Raw genomic sequence first — 25,151 nt, forward strand, 5'->3', positions numbered from 1 at the left:
TCAAAAGGTGGAGATTTTAGCTTTTAAAGAGTACCGTAAAGACAGAGACAAAAAAATATAAATGGAAAAAAGCTTTTTTGTTCACTTTATTACAGTTTGTGACAGTTCAGTTCAGTTATAATATGACTGCATGTCTGTATGATAAACCTGTGAACCTAATGCTTAGTGTCGTAGTTAGTGCTATTTTGACTGTATTATTTGTGTCCCCTTCAAAAATTGCGCTTGAGAAATTGTATGTGTATTGTCCCCACCTACTGTTAAATGAGATTAACGCCCATGCCCCTGTTTAGCACATCTGTACATACATTATACTGTCTATTGTCCTTTTGTCTTATAATATCCTTGTGTGTCCAAGCACACTTGGCAATAAAGCTCTTTCTGATTCTGAAATGTGTTGTTTACTCATTTACTCTGTTTACCAAGTGTGATCCAGGCAGCTTTGTAATGAGAGAATACATATTTTAAGACATTAATATGTCATCAGGAGTTGACATTACTTTCAGCTTATAACTTTCTGTATGGAAAAAAAGTATTTGCCATCCCCATCCTAGTTTAGTCATTAACATGAGTAAATCCTAATGGTCATATCGATTTAATTGCATGTTAAACGTTCGTTCGTTAAACATACATTCGATGTAAAATAAATCTGTCTCCTAAGATGTCAAATATAATGTAAATGAGGACAAAATTTTCGTTTTTGGGTGGACTGTCTATTTAAGTCAGGTTTCTCTTTTTTCAATTCTATTACATAAACCTGATTCAAAGCGCCAGAATACATAATTTTTCATAATAATACATGCCACACTCAAAATTGACCTTTTGACCAAAAGTAACCTTTTGTTACATTACACAGGACAGCTGTATAAATTTATTGTGTCTGATTTTAAGTAAAATTATGTTGTTTGTAACAATAATAAAATGTGAAAAGTATAGTAAATGTATAAATGTGACTGTTGGTCATGCATTAGAAAGGTTTGCTTCCTATCTGCAGGAAAATGGAGGGGGAAACATTATGGATTTTTTTTCCATGCAGTAATAGAGCAACGTTGTGAACGCAAACTGCTGTTGAACCGCAAAAATAGACTTTTATTTTGCTCTGATGGTACGATGTCATGTGGATTGCGCCTGCAGCACCCTAGGCGATGTTCTCTTGTTTTAAGCATTTAAGGTTTATTAAACGGGTAAATCCGTTTTTATTTGTGTCCCAGCGTTATTAATATGAAATAAACACAGACGTGTGATGCTTGTCATGTATTTTATGAAAGTTCTAACTGCAAACACAAGAGAGGCGCAGGATGATCTAACGTTACTTATCGTTACTTCTTCTATTTATCCTAATCGTGACAGAGAAGTTGACAAACAAGCAGGAAAATCTCAAACGACTGAGATCTCTGTTACTAAAGAAGAGATTGATGACATGACAGTTGCAGAACGACACAGAACACAAAATGAAGATGCTGAGGAAGAAAGAGGATTGCGACTCTTCTTGTGGGAAAGCTTTATATGGTGCAGAAAATGTGATGAGTTCCCACTCTCAAATTTTCTAGAGATCTGTAATAAAATGTTACGGTTATTTAAGATTTAAAGCTTGTTAACTTCACTTGTTTCAATCATACTATCCTCAAATTTGCAGTCTCTGACAAATAATGTGTTAATTAGAATCAAAATTGGGCTGTATCCATATTTTTAAATATTGTTTAAATAAAGTTAAAACATTAGTAAAAATGGATAATACCTGTGAATTTGACCTGAAACATTTCAATTTGAAACCTTGTTGACCTTGTGGCGATAAAAGACAACGTTCACAAATTCACTGATGTGGAAAACCATCAACATCTGAGACCTCATCATTTTAGAATATCTGTTGGTGGCCTACAGACTGAAAGGAACCTCTCCCAAACAAGAACTAAAAAAAAAAGGATCAAATACCTTCACTTGCCAGTAATGTGGGAAAAGTTTCATACGTGATGGGCTTCTCAATAGCCACATGAGAACTCACAGCGGGAACACCCTTTCACCTGCAAAGTGTGTGCCAAGAGTTTCTCGCTCAAAGGAAACCTAAGGAATCACATGCAAATTCACACCGGAGAAAAGCCTTTCACTTGCAACCAATTGTGGAAAGCGTTTCACCCAAAAAATAACACTTAAGTGCAAAACAAGAATTCACACTTGAGAAAATTGCTCTACATGTCATTGTGTGGAATGCGTATCAGAAACACGGAGCAGCTGACAAGCCACAAAATAATACAAAACGGAGAGAAGCCTTTCACCTGCAACCAGTGTGGAAAGAGTTTCCAATTTAATATAAAACCTTTCTAAGAGACATTAAGACTCATTTCAAAACTCATCCTGGAAAAGAAACGCAGTGCTCTGGCAAGAAGTTTGTGGAGTTGGGGCATTTAAAAACACATCTGCTGATTCACTCGGAAGAAAACAGGAAGCCATTCATTTCTTTTGCACTCGCACATAAAAATACACCTGAAAAGTCATGCCGATGTGAAACCCACTGGTGTGCTTTGTGTGGAAAGACTTTAAAATGGTTCAAAGATTTAAAATGCCACCAGAAAATTCATGCCAGTGTCGATGACTTTACCAGGGCGAGCTACTTGAAACAACACTGACACATTGATACTGGAGAACCACCTGACAAGGGTTCCGATTGTGAGTCAGAGGTTCAGATTCTTCCTGCTTTAGAAACCCTGAAAGCACACGAGAGCAGTGAGCCAACTGAAGAGAAGATGTACCCCCGTCCATCATGTGGAATCAATTTCACCACATCCATCTATCTGCTGGCTCATAAGAAAAAAACACTGTCCAAAGTAGTCACAGAGATTGAAGTGTACCTTTACATCTTATCTGATGTCTGGGATCATTCAACAAAGGAAGTGAGTGTAGGTCAGAATATCAGTTCCTTCAGTGCTGCTATGAACGGTGATATTCCAGTTACAAACTTGTTTTACTGGTTAATGAATTACACCAATAGTACTTTATCAAATGCTGCTATGGTTGAGTCAAATTTTTTTTTTGTTATTTACAACCCAATGGTTAGACGGTTTGGTCAATGCTTTACCTCTCAACAGTTTTTATTGAACAAAAAGAACAAATAGATTTTTTGTTGGTTTGCAGTGTTATTGTTGTAGTTCGAAGTAAGAAATATTATATATAATTCTGTATCATTTTATACGTAAATTATTTATAGTTTTGAATTAACAATTTATATGCGCATTAACATACCTCAACGTTATGGTATTGTAGCAAATTGTTCTGGTATATTGTAATTTGAGGTTTTCAGTCCTGATAAACGAAATAATATTGTTCGATTGAATAATTACAGTTTCTGACAATCCAACATAGCATTTATTTCATTTAAGTTTCATCAGTGTACATTGCATAGAGACCTTAATACTGTGGCACCTGTAAAGTTCCCTAGAATTTGTGCCAGGTCTTTATGTGATGATAAAATGTCTGTCCAAAAAAGTAATTAAAAGCATTTTTTTGACAATATGTTAAATAGGTTCTTTTATAATGTCGACCGATCTATTTTTATTATGGAATTGATATTCCAGTTATTTGAAGCTCATATGTAGGTAGAATAGGAATTTAAGTTCACTCAAATAAACAGTGAGTTCATTCGTGTATAAATATGCACATGAAAAATTAATTCCAAACGGTTTTATTAGAATTAGTGCGCGAAAGCTTGAATAGTGATGCAATAATCAATTAAACATAATTGTAAAGTAGAAATTCCTATACATATTTTGAAAATTACCTTTAAAAACCAAAAGGGTTTATATATACACATTGTATATATGAAGACATTCTTGCATGACATGTAATGAATTCAATAATTCAATTTACTGAATCAGAAAATCTGAGGTGTTGGAGTTAGGGTTGAGCTACACTGAACTGGAACTCAAAAGAATAATTAATGAAAAAATACCACAACAAAGAAAACATAATCGGGTGTTTTATATACTATATACATGTTATTTTGTTGTAATTGGTGGACTGTACAGGGTTTGAAGTTATTTAACTCCAAAACTAACAAATATTTATGAAGAGAAACTCTTTGAAGTATTTTCAGTGGCATATTTTCACACATAACATATTCCTGAAGTTTATTTTGAGGCGTCTGGTTATCAACATACATGTCTGTTTTATACGGCATACTTTATATCCATTCATATAATCCTATCTATGCCTTCGTGCACATATTCAAATGACTTCAGCTGTCTGGCCAAACGATGCCAACAAGAGACAGAAATAAAACTGGCCATTCAACTTAATTCATTGAGCAAAAAAATTCAGCTACAAACTCTCCATGTTTGGACTTCGGTTAGGTCGGAGATTCCTCTCTGCCAACCTCTGAAGGCAGATTATTTCCACATCTGAACAATACATCTTCTTGGCTGGCACACAGTAGGATTAGTTTTAAAAACAATCTGGTTACTTCCAGAAGAGAATATTCCAGAACATAAGCCAGCAGGGGTAAATGAAAAGAGCTAAAAGTGGGTAGACGAGCGATCTGTAGAGGACATGATCAAGAATGCCCTGTGAGATGACTGACAGAAAGAGAATCCAGCCCTCGCTGATGCTGACAGGTGATTCTATGAGCTCCTGATATATAAAGACGCAGTAGAGGATCACAAAGCCAGGACTGAGCAGCACCACAGCCAGCGCGCTCAAAGCTCTAAACAGAGACAAATAGAGAAACAAAAACAGACAGGTGATTATAGGCTTTTAAAAACACAATTTAAAAGCATTGATCACATTATCTCAGTTAAATGATATGCTTCCCATAAAAATAAACCCTGTATAGAGAACTTGAAGCTGACGTCACACCCTATGTTCCATGTTGCAGTGGCGCAGCCATCTTGAAAGGATCGTACTCGCCGGCTATTATTGTTTTGATATGTAGCGTTACTTGTTTTGATATATGGAGAATTCGAAAGTACTCGTTTTTTTCCCTCGAAAAAACATATGCGTAGAATGAGAGACTGAAACGCATTTGCCTAATAAATTCTGATACAGCAAATATTAAAGCCATGAGACGAATCGTCTGTTACCGTTAATTGTGTCTTTCTGGTTTCCAGATTTTACTATTTTTTATTTACTGTCGGTTACCAACTCACCAATTTCGCATTAGTATTTCCTCCTGTTATTGCAAACTTTAAAAGATTGGAAACCCGGCTAATATCAAATACATTTTTCTATCTTAGGTTGTGTCCTGTTTGTCAAGACGAAAGTCTTCGGACTAACGAAGTTAGACTGAGTGTTGCTGTAACTGTAAAGTTAGAAGCAAGAGCAATGAAATTGCAGACAATTCTAACAAATTAAACAACGAAGATGCAAATAGAAATCAGTTCTGGTGTATTAACAGGGCTGGCACGATATTCAACTTAACGAAGGAATTGGGCAAAGAATGAACATTAAGAATAGTATAGCGCTATTATAGACTATTTAATTCAATTGATAAATAAACAATGCTATCGCTTTCAATTATTTTTTCTTTTTTTGGCAGATGAAAATACAAATACAGGACTTTGTGTTGGAAGTTCAAAAACAAAATGTCAAAATGAAATTAGCAAAGCATGAAGTGTGTGCTCTTGGGTGCTCTTTTACCTGGGCATGTGTGGTGTGATACAGGCGGCGATGGGCACCAGTGTGATGGCCAAGATGAATCCAAGAGAGAAATTAATGAGAGCCGTGCAGCCCAACAGCACAGCCAGATAGAGCAAAGAGGTGAGTTTCAGCACCCTCCAGCCCTGCTCTGTACCCTCTCCAGATAACAGCCTGTCACAGAAGTAGACACCAAACACATGGCTCATGTTGATGAACACCGATGACCTAGTGAGACTTCAAAGGTAACTGTCATGCAACCTCAACAGGCGCTAATGCGGAGTGCTCTCCGCAAGCACCAGGTCTGCCCGCCCCAAATATATGTAGCACTCTCACAATTGAGTTTGCAAGTTGCAAAGCTAATAGTGCAATACTTGAATAAATATAAAGTAAGAGGCATCCACAAAAGTTGGGTAAAACAATCCAGTTTGAATTACAGGAAACTACTTTTTAACCAATAGTTTTTGTGGATAATGTTACATGTGTTTGATGAAGGTTAAATTGGCTACTTTTTAGAAGAGCCTTAGCTTTGAGAAAGCACCTACGTTGCCTTAAAATGCTACCCGAGTAGGCAGTCTCGGAAGAGCAAATGTATGTATCTACCATTGTGCATTGTGCGGCAGTGCAAGTCCTGCGGTATATATGGCCACGGCAGTGAGCACAACAGCTTCAGTTTCAGACACAGGGAAGTGCTCCACGGCCATCTCCTGCAGCTGAACTGGAAGCAGATAGAGCGCCACGCCTGTCAGGTGACTGATGACCACTGGGGTCAACACGGACAACACCCCTGGACTGGATGACTTCAGAGAAACAAGAACACAAATGCCACGCAAATTAGGACCTGTCGTCCATTGCTGGATGCGATGCAGTCGTTCTTATCCGTTTTTATCTTTTGTACATTTTTCGAAACTCTTTTTATTTCACACAAGTGTCACAAAATAAACTGACTATGTTATCTCAAGAATAAAGCGTTTTTTTGTTCCCAGATGACTTCATCTCTCAAGTGAGTGAGCATGGTAAGAAATATAGTGACACTCACCTGTTCCACCTCACTGACTCCATCCACCTGTGCCAGGGCAGGTGTACCCAGATGAACCCATAGATCCAATGCCTGCACTGAAGTCAAGGATTCTAACACACAACCACGATTTACCAAATAGAGCGTTGTTCTGAACGATGTAATGCACAATGACTTATTTGCTGTAAACAACGAAAAAATGTGTTGACATACATTACAAGTATTATTACTATATGCAATATTATTAACTATCAGCTACAGCCAACAGTCCCATTCAAATGATCATCATCAAAAAATAAAGGCATAATAAAGAATCACGGAGGGAGATGTGGATACTCGAAGTAGTAAGATGACTGCCAGGAGGCCAAACGCCGGCATATAGTAGCCGATGGACACAAAGCGAGACAGAGACGGCAAGAGATAAAAGAAATATGACTGATGAAGACGTTCTAGGAGATTGTTCAATTTGCGGATCATTCCCTCCAGCAACCTGTCGAACATAAATAATCAGACACAGACAAGAGAAATGATGGGCTGATGGACTCATATTACCTGTGGTGTTCCCAATTGGAATGCATAAAATTTATAATCATACTTATTTACAGATGGGGGTAAATTAAACCAAAATGCAGACAGTGAAAATCGACCTGCAGGCTGGATTGAAAGATTAACAACTAATGCTTGAAGCTGCATGTGAAACCCTTTCTTTTATTTTGAGAAAACTATTTCAACATTTCTCTTCATTAAAATCAAATAAACTATACGCCTGAATATGATCTGAAAAGGTTCAATTAAATGAACGTTTTAAAACGGTGCCCTAGAAATAAACTGAAAAAAGTTTTGGCACAAACATTTTTAAAGAGGCACTTCACCCAAAAATGAACATTCTGTCCTCATTTAATCACCTTCGAGTTCCAAATCTGTTTACATTTCTTTGGTCTGATGAACACAGAGAAAGATATTTGGAAGAATGTTTATAACCAAACAGATTTTGCCCCCATTGACTCCCATAGTAGGAAAAAATACAACGGTAGTCAAAAGTGCCCCAGAACTGTTTGCTGTCCTGCATTCTTCAAAATGTCTTTTTTTGTGTTCAACAGGACAGAAAAGGATAAAGTAATTTATCCTACTGTGGCAGTCAATGGGGGGCAAGAAAATCCAAATATCTCTCTTTGATCATCAGAACAAAGAAATGTATACAGATTTGGAGCAACTCGAAGGTGAGTAGGTGAAGTATCCTTTTAAGTGGAAATAAAATCAAACTACAACTAATATATATACATATATATATATATATATATATATATATCCATATTAATAAATGAAAGCTAATTTAATATACTGTATATATAAATAATAATAACTGTAATGAACTTCTGGTGATCACATGGCAGCCAGAGAACAGAGAATGAGAACAGCTCTCTCCATGTTTAATATACTCACTAAAATCATGTTTAAAATACTGAGTTGCGTAGACAACACAAACCTGCCAATAGTGGTGACATCTGTCTTGTAGTGTCTGAAACTGTTGATGCCCTGAATAGAAGCAGCTTCAATGTGATAGCGGAGGAATAAGCCGTGATCACCCCAAGCACGTCCGCTGGCCTGTTTCAACACCATCAGCATCAGGGTCTGAGCCGCATGGGTGTAGCCCTCAGCAGTGTCCCAGTCATTCCTCTGGAGCTGAGAGACAAATAACAGCATTTATCAAATGTTTATCAAGTACGCTGACACTTTTGTCTGAGCCCACTCTCAGGGACAATCCTTGTAGGACAAACAAACAGCTCATCCACTTGTTTTCAAACTTGATGAATCAAGATGTGCTGGCCAGGGTTCATGTGAATCACTTAATATTTCATATCTGAACTGAAGCATGCTTAAAAACTTGGGACGCTGCATGATTAAGTAAGACTGGAGAAGTATATGAAAATAAAGGATATTAATGAATAAAAATAGACACTAATAAAACAATAGAAACAAACACTTTCTGGGTCACACAGCATTCTCATATGACTACAGTAGAAGGGAAGTAGGCACACAGCTCTTGTTGTGATATAGCGTTTCGTTCTTTTTTCAGATTCTTTAAAAGATATTTCTGTGCATTCCACAGAATGGATGAATAAATGAAAGTTATACTGTCATGGAATGCCAACATGGCAGAGGCACAGTACGATTTTGGAAAATCTGTAACTATTCCAAGTGTCTTGGTCATTCACAGCCTACTCCATGCGAGGATAAAACTATTAAACACCTACCCTGAGCTTTAAATATTTGCAGGTTCACAACCAGCAGAAACACAGTAACATCAGTGTTAGGCACTTCTGTTTAAGACCTTACCTTTCCTTGAATGGTGCACAGAACACCTAACTTCTGGCAGAAGGCATAGAAGAGGTTGGCCAGGTCTAGGTTGGGAAGCTGACCATTGAGCCCTTCTAAAACCAAGTCTAGGCTGGTGATGACATCACTGCTGAGCTCCAATGAGAGTGCAGCTTGAATCGACCCCGCCCGACCCTGCAGTGGCGAGTACTCCATCCCTGAATAAAAGTGAGAATAAATCGCATTTAAATCAGCAGTTTTAGGACTTTTTTCAAGCATTTAGGCCCCCTGTGTACACACCTGTAATGTTAGTGTGATGGTAGCCCTCCAGCCAGGCCTGCGTGCCAATCAGATCATGTTCATTCACCAAGAATATTATGTCTTTGGCCCAGTAAACCTGACCTTAAGGAAGACACAGACAAAAAATAGGATCAATCTCATATTAATAACTAATCAAAACAGGCGCTTATATAATGTGTCCTTGCTCCCAGAAGCAAGCCTAGTCTAAAAGCATACAATATGGATAGTTGACATAACTATCAGACTATCTGTGTGTCTCCATACAGAAAACAAAGAGATTTCTGGATCACCACACCTAAACATTGCCATACTTTATGAAAAGATAAGCCAATGGTTATTGTCGCGTATAAAGAACTCAGATGTGAAGAAATCTAAATAAATCATGCTTTTTGTTTTTTTCTGCATTCTTATGTTTTAAGCTAATTTAATCAACATTTTCAGCGCATTTGTAGACTTACTCCTGAAATACTGTGCGAGAGTCAGCAGAAGTCCGACCGCCTGGTTGTTGCTGTTACCAGGACTACAGGGCGCACTGATCACCAGCGCCTCTGTCCTGGGAGCTCGAGGCGCCCGCAAGATCCCGTACACATTAGTGCCTCGAACCATCTGAAAGTGAGAGGAGTAACATATTTCATTCATTCTTGACAAACCCCTAAAGTTTCAGTCCACTGGGCCCCCCTCCCAAAATGGTTTAGATGTCTCTCTCTATAAAACACTATGCTCAACGCATCAGCTGGTTAATGTGTGTATTTGGAAGACTTATTAACACACTAACTAACATTTGGAGTTGATGAGTCGAATCGATACTTTACATAGAGAAACATCTAAAACAGTTTAGGATGGGGGGTCTCGACCGAGGACAGAAGTTGAAAAACACTCCTCTAAAGTTTAATGTATTTATTATGTAATAATAATAATGGTAATGCCACTCAAAAACAAAAATGAATGAGACGGTTCTTTAAAAGGGTAAATATTTTTTATTTTTTTTAAGGTCCTACTTTGATTTATGTAGTGTCAAACAACAAGTAACGTGTATTCAGGGTGTAAAGACACTTATCTGATAAAAGGCAGTTATTTTTACCATACTTCTTGACTGACTCTGGCGATTCATCTGTCTTATCCCCTCCTTTCTGTCAAACTACTCTGATCTGATTGGTCAGATTGTCTAGCATGCTGTGATTGGTCTACCGCGTACAGCATCGCAGTGTCGCAAATGGAACATAGGCAGGTAAAACACAGAGTGACACGGAACATCATTTAAAGGAACATTTTATTGAATCAATTAGAGCGACTAAAAATTGAACATCTGTATTCTAAAACTGTATTGTGTCATTATATAGACAGTCAAGTCACTCACGTAGCGCTCTTTGTTCTCATCAGGGAAGGGCAGCGTGCGGGAGAAAGTTTGAGTGAACACTTCCAGTCCTCTGGCCTGCATCGTCTTAACCAGCCACTCCACTGGCATGCCACTAAACAGAAAGAGAGAGTGTGAAAAACACTGGAGCAACAATGATATTCCTGAATTTAGATTTTATACACAGTTATAAAATGTCTGGAAAACAAAGACCATTCAAACCAAACGGGGTGATTTTGTAAGACTCACCCAGCTTTTCGTTTGTGTGCATCAAACTCTTTCGCTGTGGACAGGGCTCTTTCTCCAGAGGGGAACCGTTCCTCCACCATGGTAGAGCCCATGGCGTTCTCTGACATGTATGTGCGTAGCGTAAAGGGCTCAAATGCTAGACCCATGAACCACATGATGGCCGCCAAGTAGCAAACAATACTGAGTGAACAAATGGACAGAAAAACCATACAATAAAGACCTTTTTAAAAGTTGATGAGAAAAACATATAAATGAAAAACATTTTTAACCCTTACCATATGGGCGTGTTGAGGCGGGTCAAGAGGTTGGTCAAGGCCTTTCTGCGGTTGGGGTCAGACAACAGTCCCATTGTGATAATCTACTGCTGTTTTTCTTCCAGGAGAACTGTGATCTGTGGGTATATTGCTGATATTAATGTGGGTTCTTTCCAAACATCTTAATAACCCCTTTCAAAATGTTTTACTGTTGTTTCTTTTCATTACTCAAGTAGGCGAATAAACATTGTCCTTAACACAACACAACATTTTCTTGACATTTACAATACTTTAACAAATAATCGAAACTTTCATTTAATAAAGTATATTCATATTTATAACAAATCATCAATATTGTAAAGCGCTACGATAAAGATTCAACAGTAAAAAAACGTCAAGGGAAACCGCATGTACATGACAGCAATAAATGAATAACATAGAAACATATTAAGGTTGGATTTCTAAATTTGATGAATGTAACGTTAACTGTCAATGTATTCAGCTTTACTGATGTGCAGCTGTTTTAATCCATACTCCTGCTCTTCCGCTGCGATTGGAAATTAAATACGTTTTTAGAACAATTGCAACACTGGCGATATCATTTAAATAAACTAATATCATATAAATTGTAATTGTGTTTCTACACTGTACCTTAAAATGCCGAAATAGGATCAATATCCAGTTTTACAACAGCATTTGCTGTAACGTACATTCATTCATTCATTTCTTTTCGCTCTTTCCGTGTTTCTGGGGGGAAGTAATATGGTGCGGACAAACTTCCGCTTTGTTGTCACAGGATTGGTCAGTTACAAACTGGTACACTTCCTTTAGAAAAGGTCATAGTTTTTTTATTTGTTCATGTATTTATTTTTCTCATAACAAATTCACATAAACAGTATATTTACAGTAAATTATTATTTATCCATACAAATAGAAAATGTTATGTCACTTACACGTGTGAATGTGAGATTTCCCCATAGTAAGACTATTATTTAACAACAATTGAACCTGTACAATATTTATTATATACCAAAAATATATATGAGATATCAGATCAACCCTATTGGTAAGCCATCAGTACAATTCAGACCACACGGCTGTAGGCCTACTGTAAAAACATTTATTTGGCTTACTGTATGCCAAATATTCGAATTTTATGTTGATTTAAAACCATGATTCTTTTTGTTCTTTGCTTAAAAAGAAAGCTATGAAAACTGCACTAATATGTGTGTGTTTGTGTGTTCAATAATAAAACAAAAAGTAATGCAGTACAGCAAACAATTTTTTTTTAAAAAGTGTTAGGGTCTTATTCCATCAACAAAAACATGTCTCATTCAACAAATTTTAGGGCAATTTTATTTGTCATAAACCTTTTACAATTCACAAATATGAAATAATTCCTGCACCTAATAAAATCTAAAATCAAGGTTCTTCTTAAAGAGTAGCCTACATAAGCTTTAAAGGGATAGTCCCTTACTAAAGGGATAGTAAAGGGCTTAACTATCCCTTTACTAGGGATAGTAAAGGGATAGTTAACCCGAAAATAAACCCTTTCGTCACTTCAAACCTGTTTAAACTTTATTCTGCAGAACACAAAGGAAGATATTTTGAAAAATGTTAATAACCAAACAACGGCGAAACCCATTCACATGCCCTTATGTCCATACAGGAGAAGTGAATGGGTAAACTATCTCCATTTGTCTTCTGAAAAAGAAACAAGTAATACAGGTTTAAAGCGAGAGGGTGAGAACATGACAGATTTCCATTGTTGGGTCCCTAGAAAATATGTTATTCAATTTCCGGGCTTGTGTGTTTTTTATTCATATTTTCAAAAAGAAACAGCACTGCATTACATTAACATAAAATAAAAAACACGCCTAGCAAAAAGATAAAAAGTAAAGCATCTCAATAAAGTTATCATACATTTTTATACGTGTTATTCTTATTGTTATCAATAAGTGTAAGATACTTTACAATGAGCGAAATCAAGATCTAGGCAAAATCTTTGAACATATTTAGATTCAAAGATAATCGAACATACATCGTATATCACATTTTTTGTACCCGCCACGCTGAATAGGATAAAGTATGACTTATTAAAAAAGTGCATTTATTAAGAAATATTGGTTTTCATCCTTTACATTTTGCAGCAGCAGTGTTGTAAACGGAGGTCACTAACTTCACATAATATCGCGAGATCAACGTCCGCGCCTTGAAACCACGAGGAAGATCGAGCTTGTTGTGGGATTGAGTGAGAAGACGCGACAGGTAATTTAACACGTAGCGTCGAGATATAAACACAGCAAAGCTGTCACATATGGCTGAGAATGCATCAGATGGTAGCGTTACATGTCCGGTTTGCACGAGGGGATTTGAAGTAGGTAAAATTAATGCCCACTTGGATGAGTGTTTACAGAGCCACGTAAAGTCTGGTCAAGACGCGCTTGACCATGACACACCCGCACCACCGTCCAAAAAACCCCGGATCAACACGACTGACACGCGACCTGCTGCACTCTTCTCCCTCTTTGAGAGCAAATCCAAAGGAGCTGATCACAGACACAAGCTTGAATCGGTGGTCACTTGTAAAGACACTGCAGAAGTGAAAGTGATGCATCAACCTGAATGTCCTGATGCAGTACCATCCGCCACATCAACTTCGAAAACATTAATGTTGAAAAACGAAAAACCATTGGCAGAAAGACTTAGACCCAGCACACTGGATGAATATTTCGGGCAGAATAAACTGATCGGAGAACAGACCCTGCTCAGATCTCTGCTGCAGTCACAGGATATCCCATCTTTAATACTGTGGGGTCCACCAGGGTGTGGAAAGGTCTCTGGTTTGTATTTAACGCACTGATGTTTTGTTTGAGGTCTGCAAGACGATATACTGCGTATTCTTGTTGTGTTTTTATCCCCACAGGAATTAAACGATACTATATTTTTTCACCTATACACTACACGGCGTATCAATGCTCTCTGAAAAGCACGTACTGTGTGATAAACAGAGGGTTGACGCTTTAGTAATACCAGTCTGATTCAGTGTTAAGGGTTAGTATAATCTCGTTAAGGGAAATAACAGCTTAGTTTTTATTATTGAAAGATATTTATGTTAACCACTGTTTAATACTCCAAGTTTGGAGATGGCCGGAGCTCCAACAAATATTCTTTATCCACCACCCCACAGAATCATTTTACCTGTCTGATTCATTAAACTGCATGTTTTGTGCACCGTTTTGTTTTGTATGTTGATTGTTTAAAGACCACCCTCGCCCACATTATTGCAAGTTCCATAAAGAAGAAAGGCACAGGACGCTTTGTGACGCTCTCCGCCACCAGCGCGTCAACCAGTGATGTGCGAGAGGTGATCAAACAGGCCCAGAATGAGCTCCGTCTGTGCAAGAGAAATACCATTCTGTTCATCGATGAGATACATCGCTTCAATAAATCCCAGCAGGTCAGTTACATTATAATTTAAGCCGCTGTCGCTCCAAAAATGTTTGAATCTTTCGGCCAAACTTGGAATATGAACGACGTCATGCATTAAACAACAAAAATAATCTGTAACTAAGTGCAATATTTTACCACAAGAAGACTTCAGGATAATTTAGCAAGGAAATGATAAAACAATAAATAGAATAATTAGTGACACAAGAGATATCATGTAAATTTGTCACATCAACTTGAGACTGTAGTGTTTCACACAGATGTTTTATCTTAAACCAGCAATAATGCTATCGTGACTCACATAAAGTTTTATTCTGGAACCTTTGGCGTGCTTAAGTCTTGTTCATCCATATCGGTATTATTTTGTGGTCTTGTTCTCATGTCAGGACACTTTCCTCCCTCACGTGGAGTGTGGCACCATCACTCTTATTGGGGCCACCACAGAGAACCCATCCTTTCAGGTGAACAGCGCATTATTAAGCCGCTGTAGGGTTCTGGTTCTGGAGAAGCTGTCGGTGGAGGCGATGGGCTCGATTCTGCGTCGGGCTGTTGACTTTCTTGGACTGCAGGTTTTACAGGAGAATGCAGGAGAACAGGGCTCTTCAACACTCTGCTCAGAGTAAGTGTTTGTGTCTTTATGCGGATTCGTTTCTCAAACACTGATCAGGCTTCCCTGTCACTCAAATGAGCCAGACTGATGATGTCACAATCTTTTCTACCCCTCACATATTTATTTATACACTTGGTTTTGACATCCGCGTCCCCTAGCCCTCAGGTGTTTGTTGAACAGAAAGCTCTGGACACTGTAGCACACCTGTGTGATGGTGATGCTCGAGCTGGTCTCAATGGTCTCCAGCTGGCCGTGCAGGCGTGTGTTGCGCAGATGCGCACCGGTTCCATCAAACCCGACGCAGCTCCTCAACAAATAATAGTGCATGAGCAACACATTAAGGAGGGCCTTCAGAGATCACACATTCTCTATGATAAAGCAGGTATTCAAATATATTGTCAATTAAAAATTGTTTATTATTATTCGTTGTTACTGCTTAGGAATGACACCGTATTGTAAAGTGTTGCATAGGGAGTTTTTTTATTATTATTATTATACTTATAATAATAATAGGATGCAATTATTTTCTTAATATCCATTAAAATATTTCTGGGACCCTTTGATGTCTGTGTGTGTCACAAAGGTGAGGAGCACTATAACTGTATCTCAGCCCTTCACAAGTCAATGAGAGGTTCTGATACTAACGCTGCCCTCTATTGGCTGGGAAGGATGCTGGAGGGAGGTGAAGACCCGCTGTATGTAGCTCGCCGACTGGTCCGGTTCGCTAGTGAGGATATTGGCAAGTAGCTTTCCCTTTTACATTTATGATGAGTAATCATAATTTAAAGCCGTGGTTTTCAACCTTTTTGACTAAAAGGCCCCCCATTGTATTCAACTTAAATCAAAGGCCACCTTCCCACTCATACATTTTTTAAAGATTCTTCTCAATAAAATACTTTAGAGCTTGTCATTAACTAGATAAACATTTATTTATTATTTAAATTGCCATACAATAAGACATATTGGTTTTTAGTTTGTCTAATTGTAGTAAATCTTGAGGCCCCTTAGAAGTCAACTGGGGCCCCCTGGATGGCCCCAGGCCCCCCTGTTGAGAACCACGGATATAAAGAAATTACGTTATTTATATTTCATTTTTTCTTCAAGGGATAGTCCACCCAGAAATATTGGGTATTTATATTTGCAAACAATCTTTTCTTATTAAATCAACACATTTCATTTCTCTATTAAACCTTATTTTGAACAGTTGAGTTCTAAATGTTTCTATTTTACGATCTCAGAAGATAAGAGAGTTTTTTTACATGAATGCTTAAGATGTACTAATTTAATCCCTTTCTTTAGGACTGCGCCATTCGATTAAATGATTATGCTTTACACGTGTAAGATCAATTTCAAGTATTTCAAACAGACTATGAACAATGAAATGGAGAAAAAAATAACAGTCATGTTTTACAGATGTAGTACGTAAAACAAATGTGACAGTTGCGAAATGCACATTTGCAATATTTTTTTCATTTTGACATATTGTGTGACCCTAACTTCCTTTTCTGTTGTAACTATTAATTCTGAATTTATCAACTAAAGAAAAGTTACTGTTAACTTGATCTGTCTGTCCATTTTAGGTCTGGCAGACCCTTTGGCACTCACTCAGGCTGTATCAGCATTTCAGGCCTGTCACTTCACTGGCATGCCTGAATGTGAGGTATAGTATAACCAAATTGATTTCTTTCATCATTGTACTTTAAAGGGAGACAAGTGATAGGTAAGGGAAATGTCGTTTTGACTTCAACCTACATTAAGATGAGTAGGCCTATGTAAAGTAGCAGAACAGAGGTAGCCATAGAGAGGCACCTTTAACATTACTGACCTTCTATCTGGTGTTCCTATAGCTTAGCTGATGGAACATTGTGCTAGCACACTAATAAAAAAGTACACCTTGAAAATGTGACTGTCTCTTTAATTATTTTAGGTCATTCTAGCCCAGTGTGTGGTTTATATGGCCAGAGCACCTAAATCTGTGGAGGTGTACAAGGCCTATAATAATGTAAAGGCCTCTCTGAGAAACCACCAGGGCCCTTTGCCACCTGTACCACTTCACCTACGTAACGCCCCCACCAAACTAATGAAGAATCTTGGCTATGCTAAAGGATACAAATATAACCCAAACTTCAATGGCTCAGTGGATCAAGAATACCTTCCCGAGGAACTCCGTGGTGTGAATTTTTTTAGCTGGACACCTACAAATTCATGATTGACTTTTGCTTAACGCAGAATACTTTGAAGGTTGCAGATATGATTGTGGGTTGTAAACCTACATTTTGAACTTATTGAAAAATGGAGATTGATTTTGCTGTTGATGTTTGATATTATAAAAGTTTTAATAAAGAGTTGTAATTAAAATATTTAGTACTTTATTTCGTTTTTTCTGAATTTTTGTATTTCTATTCATGCATGCTAAATTCTGTATGATTAAAAAACAGATAGCCACTATCATCTACTACATGTTTTTGCAGTCTTAGGAACTGCACATCATCGTCAATGGAACCATCTAATCTTTGGATAAGATAAGCATATATCCTGGGTGGGCATTTACCACACACAACATATAGCCGCAAAAAAAATAAGAGACCATTTTTAAAAGTTTTTTTTCTGATAAGAATTTGTTTTGGTATAATGATCATTTTCAACAAATCACCATTATTGTGATCAGTGTTTGCTTTAGTTGGGCTCTTGATTCTTGAGATTTAATGTTAATTTTCTTTAGCTGCCCAACACGTATGTTGTGGCAAAGAAAACTAAGATCCAGGTGGATTCAGAAAAGGATAAATATTTTCTTCACAATAAAGTTCTGTAAATTACTTATCAGTGTGATATACTATTCATATGTGAATGTGGAGTTATGACACACTTTAAAGATATTAAAGCACTGTGATTGACAAATAACAGAATAAATAATTTTCACGGAACTGTTACGTTATGGCAGCCCAAATTATCACTGACTGTGGAAACTTCACACTGTACTTCAAGCAACATGGATTCTGTGCCTCTCCACTCTTCCTCTAGACTCTGGGACCTTGATTTTCAAATACAAAGCTAAATTTACTTTCATCTGAAAATAGGGCTTTGACCACTGTGTTTTCTGTAGTTCAGTTAATGCAGCCATCTATCATGGAATTAAGAGCATGTCATGCTTCCTTCTGCTGACAAGCGTTATGGAGATGCTGGACTTGGCACCTGTCCACACTGCTAAAGGTACCAAAAGCTGGTTCAATGACCATGGTGGTACTGCGCTAGATTGGCCAGCAAACCTGCCTTCCCTGAACCCCATAGAGAATCTATATAGAGAATCTATCGGGAATTGTCAAGAGGAAGATGAGAGACACCAGACCCAACAATGCCGATCACCTGAAGGCCGCTATCAAAGCAACCTGGGCTTCAATTACACCTGAGCAGTGCCACAGGATGCCTCCATGCCACACTGCATTGATACAGTAATTCATACAAAAGGAGGTCCAACCAAATATTGAGGGCATAGAAATGAACATACTTTTCAGAAGCCTGACATTTCTGTTTAAAATATCCTTTTTTTGTTGAACTTATGTAATATTCAAATTTTCTGAGACACTAAAAAATAAAGTCTTGAAATATTTCACTCTATGTAATGAATGGGTTTCACTCTCAGTAATGAGTGACAAAAAATATTTACATTTTTCACAATATTGTAATTTTTTGAGATGTACGTCAATATTAAAGGAGTTCCCCTCTATTCCTTGCTCTTACTGGCTGCTCTTTTTCATTATGTACTCATTCATCCATTTCGAAGTAATTTTTAATTAAACAAAAAGTTTATAATTGCAAAATTATATTTTTGTCTGTAAAACTACAGTAGGTAGCACACAGCTTCAGATAAAAACCTTTTTAAGACATTGAGAAACATTGTACTGTCAAGTGTACAAAACCTTTGACCAGTAGTGTACCTTTAAAATTTAATAATTTATTATTACTGGTAGATGCGTTTCTTCACATAAAATCAAACTTAGTAAAGTCATTCAAAAAGATTAATTTATATTATAAATTAATATTCTGTCAATATTTTTTTGTCATTTGAAAACATATTAGTAGCACATCCAGTTTTTATAAGCAAGATCTGTACTGCCACGATGTTTCAGTGGTTTAGTGAAAATGACCCAAAGAGGGACAGAACACAGGTTCAATTGTGAATTTCTCTGGATTCAAACCTCAAACATTGTTGAAAACATCAGGGAAGATGAAAGTGAAAAAAATTTAAAACAATGCTAACGGTTTTGGATATTTTAATGCTTAAATCTCAATTATTATACTTCAAGTAAAGCATTTTAGCAAATTTACATGAAATTGCTATTTTGGGAAATGTTGTATTTTTTAAATTCACACTAATTACTTGAAAGTGTTTGGCCAGAGAATAAACTTTGTTCCTTTTTAGGCTCAATATCTTTAGACCGCATGATAAACTGTGATCAACTTCAGGTCCTAGGACGAAATCTGTTCAACTTAGCGGTTGAGGATATACCGTGACAACTTTTTTTTAAATGTCTCAGTAGATGGCTAATTTGGCTGAAACTCTTCCCACATGAAGGGCAGGGGTACGGCTTCTCTCCAGTATGAACTCTCTCGTGGTTTTTCAAGTTTCCAGACACAGAAAAGCACTTTCCACAATATGAGCACTTGTAGGGTTTTTCTCCAGTGTGGGTTCTTTGGTGCCGTTTTAATTCGCTGGCTCTAGTGAAGGCGCTGCCACAGTCAGAGCACACATGAGCTTTCACACCAGCGTATCTCTTCTGGTGGTCTCTAAAGTAGCACAGCCATAAGAAGCTCTTTCCGCAAAAAGAACAAACATACGGCCTCTCATTTGTATGAATTCTCAGGTGTCTTTTCAAGTGTGCCGCCAGGCTAAATTTTAGACCACACTGATCACAAGTGTATGGCTTTTCTGAAGAGTGAGAGAGCAAGTGAGTTTTGAGACTTGTGGGACGCGTGAAACTCTTTTCACACTGAGTGCATGTGAAGGGCTTCTCTCCGGTGTGAATTCTCATATGATCCTTAAGATGTCCTTTATGTTTAAAACTGCTTCCACACTGAAGGCAAAAGAAAGGCCTCTCACCAGTGTGAATTCTTACATGATATTCAAGGTGTCCTTTTTGTTTGAAACTCTTTCCACAGTGAGGGCACACGAAAGTCCCTCTTGGTGAAGATTTCTTGTTAGTTTGTTGACAGGTATGAGGTTTTTCCGGACACTGATGTTTCTCCTCGACTTTATTCAGTTGTGGAACTTCCTCTCTCACCTCCATCAGGTCTGAAAAACAGCAACATTTCAGTCAAGAAGAGTATGAACCACAAATTAAAAGCATTAAAAAGCAGATGTTATTTTTATCCGTTTTTATTTTATCTAGGGCTGGACAAATAAAAAGGATTTATAGTTCTTTTTAAATGATGCCGATTCAATATTGATTCTAAAAAGGTGTTTTCTGTTAGATTTTCGCAAGCACGGAACATTTATTAACAAGAATGTTATTGCTACTACTATCCACTGTCACTTTTCTTTTTACAACGGGTGGATGTAACAACAGGGAAAATATGGTCCATTCATTGCTTAATCAACATGGCAGATGCGGTTTGTCGTCAAATTGAACATAACCCTCACATAAAAGCCAGTGGTACATATGATTGCAGCCTCTCTTAACAGCTTATTTTGTGAAATTTTGTTTGTTATACTGTATCTTAAATGTAATCTGATCCTGTTTTATCAAGGTATGCAACTGTACCCAGATGTGTTTAAAGTTTAATATACAGGTTTGTGGCTCTTCATTTCCTTTTTTAATTCACCATTATCTGATGTTTACTGATCTTTTTTAGAAATATCTATGGGATTTGTATTAAATCAATAATCATTGACTCGAATCGAGAGCTTGTGAATCGGAATCGAATCAGAACATCAGAATCGATATCCAGCCCTAACTTTATCACTTACTGGTGTCAACGCAGCCTGCCGTCACTTATATACTTTGCATAATTTAGTGAGAAAAAAATAATGTGACAATCGTGAATGAAAGCCAAGATCAACAACACATTCAGGGCAGGAATCACAGCAAAATCACAGTAGAAAAGGAAAATACAGGCTGATTTAGTAACTCATAATGTTAGTCAGTAATGTGCATGGCCCCACATGCCCATATGCACTCCCGACAATGTCTTGGCATACTCCTGATGGGATGGCAGATGGTATCTTGGGGGATATCCTCCCAGACTTGGATCAGAGCATAAGTGAGCTCCTCGACAGTCTATGGTGCATCACATATACATAAGATCTCAAAGGTTTTCAACTATGGAGTTCCATGTATTCCAAAAATGTTTTGATGCTTTGCTATAATTTACTATACATTTGCTTTTTCTATGGTCGTTGCCTACTTCTTCAGGGAAATCCGTTTATGTTTATGTGTATGTTGTTGTCTGTTGACATCATCTTACTCTGTCGTCCCTGTGTCTTTTTCTCTGTTGTATTAACTGTTGTCCTTATTGTCGTTTTCTCCTGTTATCTTTACTGTTGTCTGGTTACTGTCATACCTACTGTCTTCCCAGCTAACAGCTAATGGCTACGTAATGTATTGCTCCTTTTTTGTAATTTCATGACATACCAGCTAGCAATGTAGCTCACACGTCCCATGCAAGTAATTTTATTGCCTTTAAAAAAACAATTCATGATGTCGCCTGCACAAACTCCTGACGCTACATGATAACCAAGAACGGTCCTGTTTTGTTACCAATAAACATTTAAAACTTTTTAGCCTGGACATTGTAAATCTGTTGATTCAAAAAGCCTATAGATATTAAATACGCTACATGCAGGCCACTCTCTGCTGTAGGGGAATGTAACAGTGCGCGCCTCCTGCACGTTCAAGATCAGAACAGCACATGCACAGCAGAGCTGTGTCTAACAGGAGGACCAGAAGTTTCTCCCGAGTAAGACATGTTTTAATTTCACAAAAAAAAAAGACTTTAAATGGATTCCTTAACTTATATTCTGACAGAATGTTGTCTTACAGTAGTAACAACGCTTTTTTGAGGGCCTTCTGTACAGACAGGAATTAAAGTTCCTCTGACAGGAAATCTAGTTTTATCAGGGAAGACTCAATACTGCTCAATCAATAAACGGCTTTTAGTAAAATAAGAGAGTGCAAAAAAAACATTAGGTTTTATTTCATTATATTTTATTATTTTTAAGGTATATATACACTTTAAACCGGTTTAGAATAACCACGGCAACGGGACATAACACAGCACCTGAAGACAACATATAAATCCGTATAAAAAGACCAACAATCATATTAAATAAATATCTTATATTTATGTTATTTAAAAAGTCTCTAAAATACTTATGGGCAAATAAGGACAAGTTAAATTAGTTATACTGCATGTTCGCCGAAAGAGTATAAAAACAAATATATAAATGACTAACTGGTTACGAACACAAAACATTACATTTTCACGACCGGCAGATTAAGTCACAAGGTTACGTCGAGGCAAGAAATGCCTCGAAAAAATTTGGTCATAAGATTAAGTTTTTTTACAGTCACTTTTTTTGGCTGGCTGGGCTCCCCTACTGTCGTCTTTAATGTCGCTTGTACTATCGTCCTTAATGTCATCTTACTGTCATTACTATACTATCATAAGTTTCTGTCGTATTGCAGATTTAACGTATTGTCTACACACCATTTCTGAAACTACAGGTCCATTAAAACTCTACACACAATACCACCAAACACACACACAAAATGCAAAAGGTCACAAACATTTTGCAACTATACTTTAACTCTTCTAAAAATCTTATTTTTGTTCATAACTCTAAACACAAACATAAAATAATTAACCACATGCTCACCAAACTTCACACAGGTGTGAACAATGTTAAACACTACTCTCGTGTCTTTTCTCGTTCAGTGTGCTGTTGAGTGGAGTTTGTCATAGCACTCACATGTACATTTATGTACACTGTCATGCTGTGCACACTACAGTATGTATGTGTATTCAGTATAGATGTTCACTTTAACTAAGGGATCAACAGTAACAGACAAAACAAATACATATGAAGATTCTGGAAGTAAATATGCTAGCTACTGTAATAAAAAAATATTGTGCATAATCTTTGGCTCCACTCCTCAACATCTTTGTCCTACTTCTATATGTAAGTGTTTACACACACTTGTTGTCTGCAAATGAGTGTAGAATGAAACACATGTGCTGTCATTTAAATTGTTGTGAGTAATGCATAATACAGTGTTTTATTTGTTTTCCCGCATCCGTGTAAATGCAGATCGGTTTTATGACGCTGTCATGTGTATGCGAAACTTTTCAAAAAAGAACAGAACCAGCAGGCTGAAGAACGCTTTCTACCTGCAGGTCATAAGAGCCCTTCACTCCACAACTCCTTTCTTTTACCTCTTTGTGAAATCTTGTGCACATGACAAAAAAACCTAAAAGAACTTACACATTTGTTATTTGTAATGGCACAGCGATATAAAAAATTGCACATTGTGTCAAAATGTATGCAGAAGTATGCGTTATTAAATAAGAACCCAACTTGGACACCAACCTCTTTGTTCCTGTTCCTCAGTATCTTCACATTTTATTCTCGATGGTTCTGGATCACTGATGTTGCCAATAACCACTTTGAAAAAATCCATCTTTAGATTGTATTACTATGTTTATTTATTACTACACAAGATGTTTGTTGGTTTAAATCCAAGTGGTCACTTCCAGGGTAAAATGATAGGAATAGTTCCAACATTTAAATACTGGTGAACTGCTACACTAAAGTTGCCAGATGCATGACCAGATCTGAAACATATTCAATAATAACAACTTTAGGCACCGTTTCTTATCCTTTGATGACATCACTTGAATTATTTAACTGATCACTTCTTGAAATAAACATTCTAAGTAAAACGATTCACAGACGATAAGGGACTTGCTTAAGTTAAAGGCCGGGGTTGTTCAAAATATTCATATCATTTTTTACTCACACCCAACAACCTAATGCAATTATGTAGGGCAGGTCACGTTAAGCGGTATTGTACATGAATACACTGACGTTAAGGCTAAAAACAACAACAAGGTGTACAAAATATTTCAGCTTTCGCATCTTTTAACAGGCTAATAGCTTACATTTAGTATCAATTTACTTTTATTACACACTCCATACACAAAATGATTTCGTAATAAAATCTTGTTAAAGCAGAATTGTTGAAGCATTTAAAACGTTTCGTACTGATTTAAACACCATAAATTTCGCTAACCTTTCATCTGCAGAGACGCACCACGAGTAAATCCCCCCAAACCACAACCAGATAAGCGCAAACCCCGCCCCCGCCGCCATGACTCGTTTATCATTGGTCAACTCTATCAACTCTCATTGACACGAGGCTTTATCTAAAAAAAGCCTGCATCGGTGTACGTGTGATGTGATTTCACATAAAGCCATGTGCCAATAAAGGCTTTTTCCTTTTGATAGTACTTTCAAGTGCCTTTGCAGTGATGTGTTTCTTGATTAATTAAGAAATCCTGTATCCAAAGAGCACTGATTTATGGACTATATACCCCAGGAGCCTTCTTTGCATTTTTTCATATACGTATTATACTGAATATTGTTGAATAATAAATACAGGTTTTCAAAATAATTTCATTGGAATTGCTTTGCTAATTATTACTGCAGCATATGCCTGTTGTCTAACGATGATTAATAAATGTTCAATAATTTTAAATATAAATGGAGATGGTGGTCTAGACTCTAGTGGATTAAACCGCTGAACTGGTAAATCAAAAGGTTGCTGGTTCGATCCCAGCAGCCACCACCAGTGTGACCTTGAGCAAGACACTTTACTCCATGTTGCTCCAGGGGGGATTGTCCCTGTATTAAGTGCACTGTAACGTCTGCTAAATGTAATATTTTACTAAATAAAAATAGAGCTATAAAAGGCTTACAGATTTCAA

At 37.2% G+C, this 25,151-nt stretch overlaps 3 protein-coding genes across 4 annotated transcripts; 1 reads left to right on the plus strand and 2 right to left on the minus strand.

Annotated features, from left to right (window-relative positions):
- Positions 1 to 3,663: 3,663 nt before the first annotated feature.
- On the minus strand, positions 3,664 to 11,851 carry gpaa1 (glycosylphosphatidylinositol anchor attachment 1). The gene is made up of 13 exons (XM_056744229.1): positions 11,762 to 11,851; positions 11,132 to 11,247; positions 10,857 to 11,036; positions 10,611 to 10,722; positions 9,712 to 9,859; positions 9,254 to 9,355; positions 8,975 to 9,171; positions 8,124 to 8,320; positions 6,974 to 7,127; positions 6,659 to 6,730; positions 6,223 to 6,419; positions 5,623 to 5,793; positions 3,664 to 4,690 (listed from the first exon to the last, which is right to left on the minus strand). Exons 2-13 carry the CDS (start codon positions 11,203 to 11,205, stop codon positions 4,447 to 4,449), a joined length of 1,848 nt encoding a protein of 615 aa, XP_056600207.1. The 5' UTR covers positions 11,206 to 11,247; positions 11,762 to 11,851; the 3' UTR covers positions 3,664 to 4,446.
- A 1,449-nt stretch (positions 11,852 to 13,300) lies between these two features.
- Positions 13,301 to 17,530, plus strand: wrnip1 (WRN helicase interacting protein 1). The gene is made up of 7 exons (XM_056744231.1): positions 13,301 to 13,946; positions 14,376 to 14,570; positions 14,947 to 15,179; positions 15,329 to 15,552; positions 15,754 to 15,909; positions 16,751 to 16,830; positions 17,098 to 17,530. The coding sequence occupies exons 1-7, from the start codon at positions 13,428 to 13,430 to the stop codon at positions 17,377 to 17,379; spliced, it is 1,689 nt and encodes a 562-aa protein (XP_056600209.1). The 5' UTR covers positions 13,301 to 13,427; the 3' UTR covers positions 17,380 to 17,530.
- Positions 17,531 to 19,424: 1,894 nt separating this feature from the next.
- LOC130418224 (gastrula zinc finger protein XlCGF7.1-like) lies at positions 19,425 to 24,514 on the minus strand. Of its 2 annotated transcripts, XM_056744239.1 has the most exons (3): positions 24,458 to 24,514; positions 23,755 to 23,999; positions 19,425 to 20,460 (listed from the first exon to the last, which is right to left on the minus strand). In XM_056744239.1, exons 2-3 carry the CDS (start codon positions 23,843 to 23,845, stop codon positions 19,631 to 19,633), a joined length of 921 nt encoding a protein of 306 aa, XP_056600217.1. In that variant the 5' UTR covers positions 23,846 to 23,999; positions 24,458 to 24,514; the 3' UTR covers positions 19,425 to 19,630. The 2 variants fall into 2 exon arrangements, with proteins under 2 accessions (XP_056600217.1, XP_056600219.1); XM_056744241.1 differs by lacking the exon at positions 23,755 to 23,999 and having other exon boundaries at positions 24,458 to 24,499.
- Between the last annotated feature and the right edge of the window lie 637 nt (positions 24,515 to 25,151).

This window comes from Triplophysa dalaica, chromosome 3, assembly GCF_015846415.1.
Source record: "Triplophysa dalaica isolate WHDGS20190420 chromosome 3, ASM1584641v1, whole genome shotgun sequence".
NCBI lineage: Eukaryota > Metazoa > Chordata > Actinopteri > Cypriniformes > Nemacheilidae > Triplophysa > Triplophysa dalaica.

What these genes read in the sequence shown, in the direction of transcription:
- gpaa1 (XM_056744229.1), bottom strand. Translation starts at nt 11,205, where the DNA reads ATGGGACTGTTGTCTGACCCCAACCGCAGAAAGGCCTTGACCAACCTC. An exon ending in CAGTCATCTTACTACTTCGA is followed by an intron (nt 6,731 to 6,973) that starts GTATCCACATCT and finishes ACTTCAGTGCAG; the next exon opens with GCATTGGATCTATGGGTTCA. An exon ending in ATCACACCACACATGCCCAG is followed by an intron (nt 4,691 to 5,622) that starts GTAAAAGAGCAC and finishes GTCTCTGTTTAG; the next exon opens with AGCTTTGAGCGCGCTGGCTG.
- wrnip1 (XM_056744231.1), top strand. Translation starts at nt 13,428, where the DNA reads ATGGCTGAGAATGCATCAGATGGTAGCGTTACATGTCCGGTTTGCACG. An exon ending in GTCCACCAGGGTGTGGAAAG is followed by an intron (nt 13,947 to 14,375) that starts GTCTCTGGTTTG and finishes GATTGTTTAAAG; the next exon opens with ACCACCCTCGCCCACATTAT. An exon ending in TCTTCAACACTCTGCTCAGA is followed by an intron (nt 15,180 to 15,328) that starts GTAAGTGTTTGT and finishes CGCGTCCCCTAG; the next exon opens with CCCTCAGGTGTTTGTTGAAC.
- LOC130418224 (XM_056744239.1), bottom strand. Translation starts at nt 23,845, where the DNA reads ATGGATTTTTTCAAAGTGGTTATTGGCAACATCAGTGATCCAGAACCA. An exon ending in TGAGGAACAGGAACAAAGAG is followed by an intron (nt 20,461 to 23,754) that starts GTTGGTGTCCAA and finishes GCTGTTTTTCAG; the next exon opens with ACCTGATGGAGGTGAGAGAG.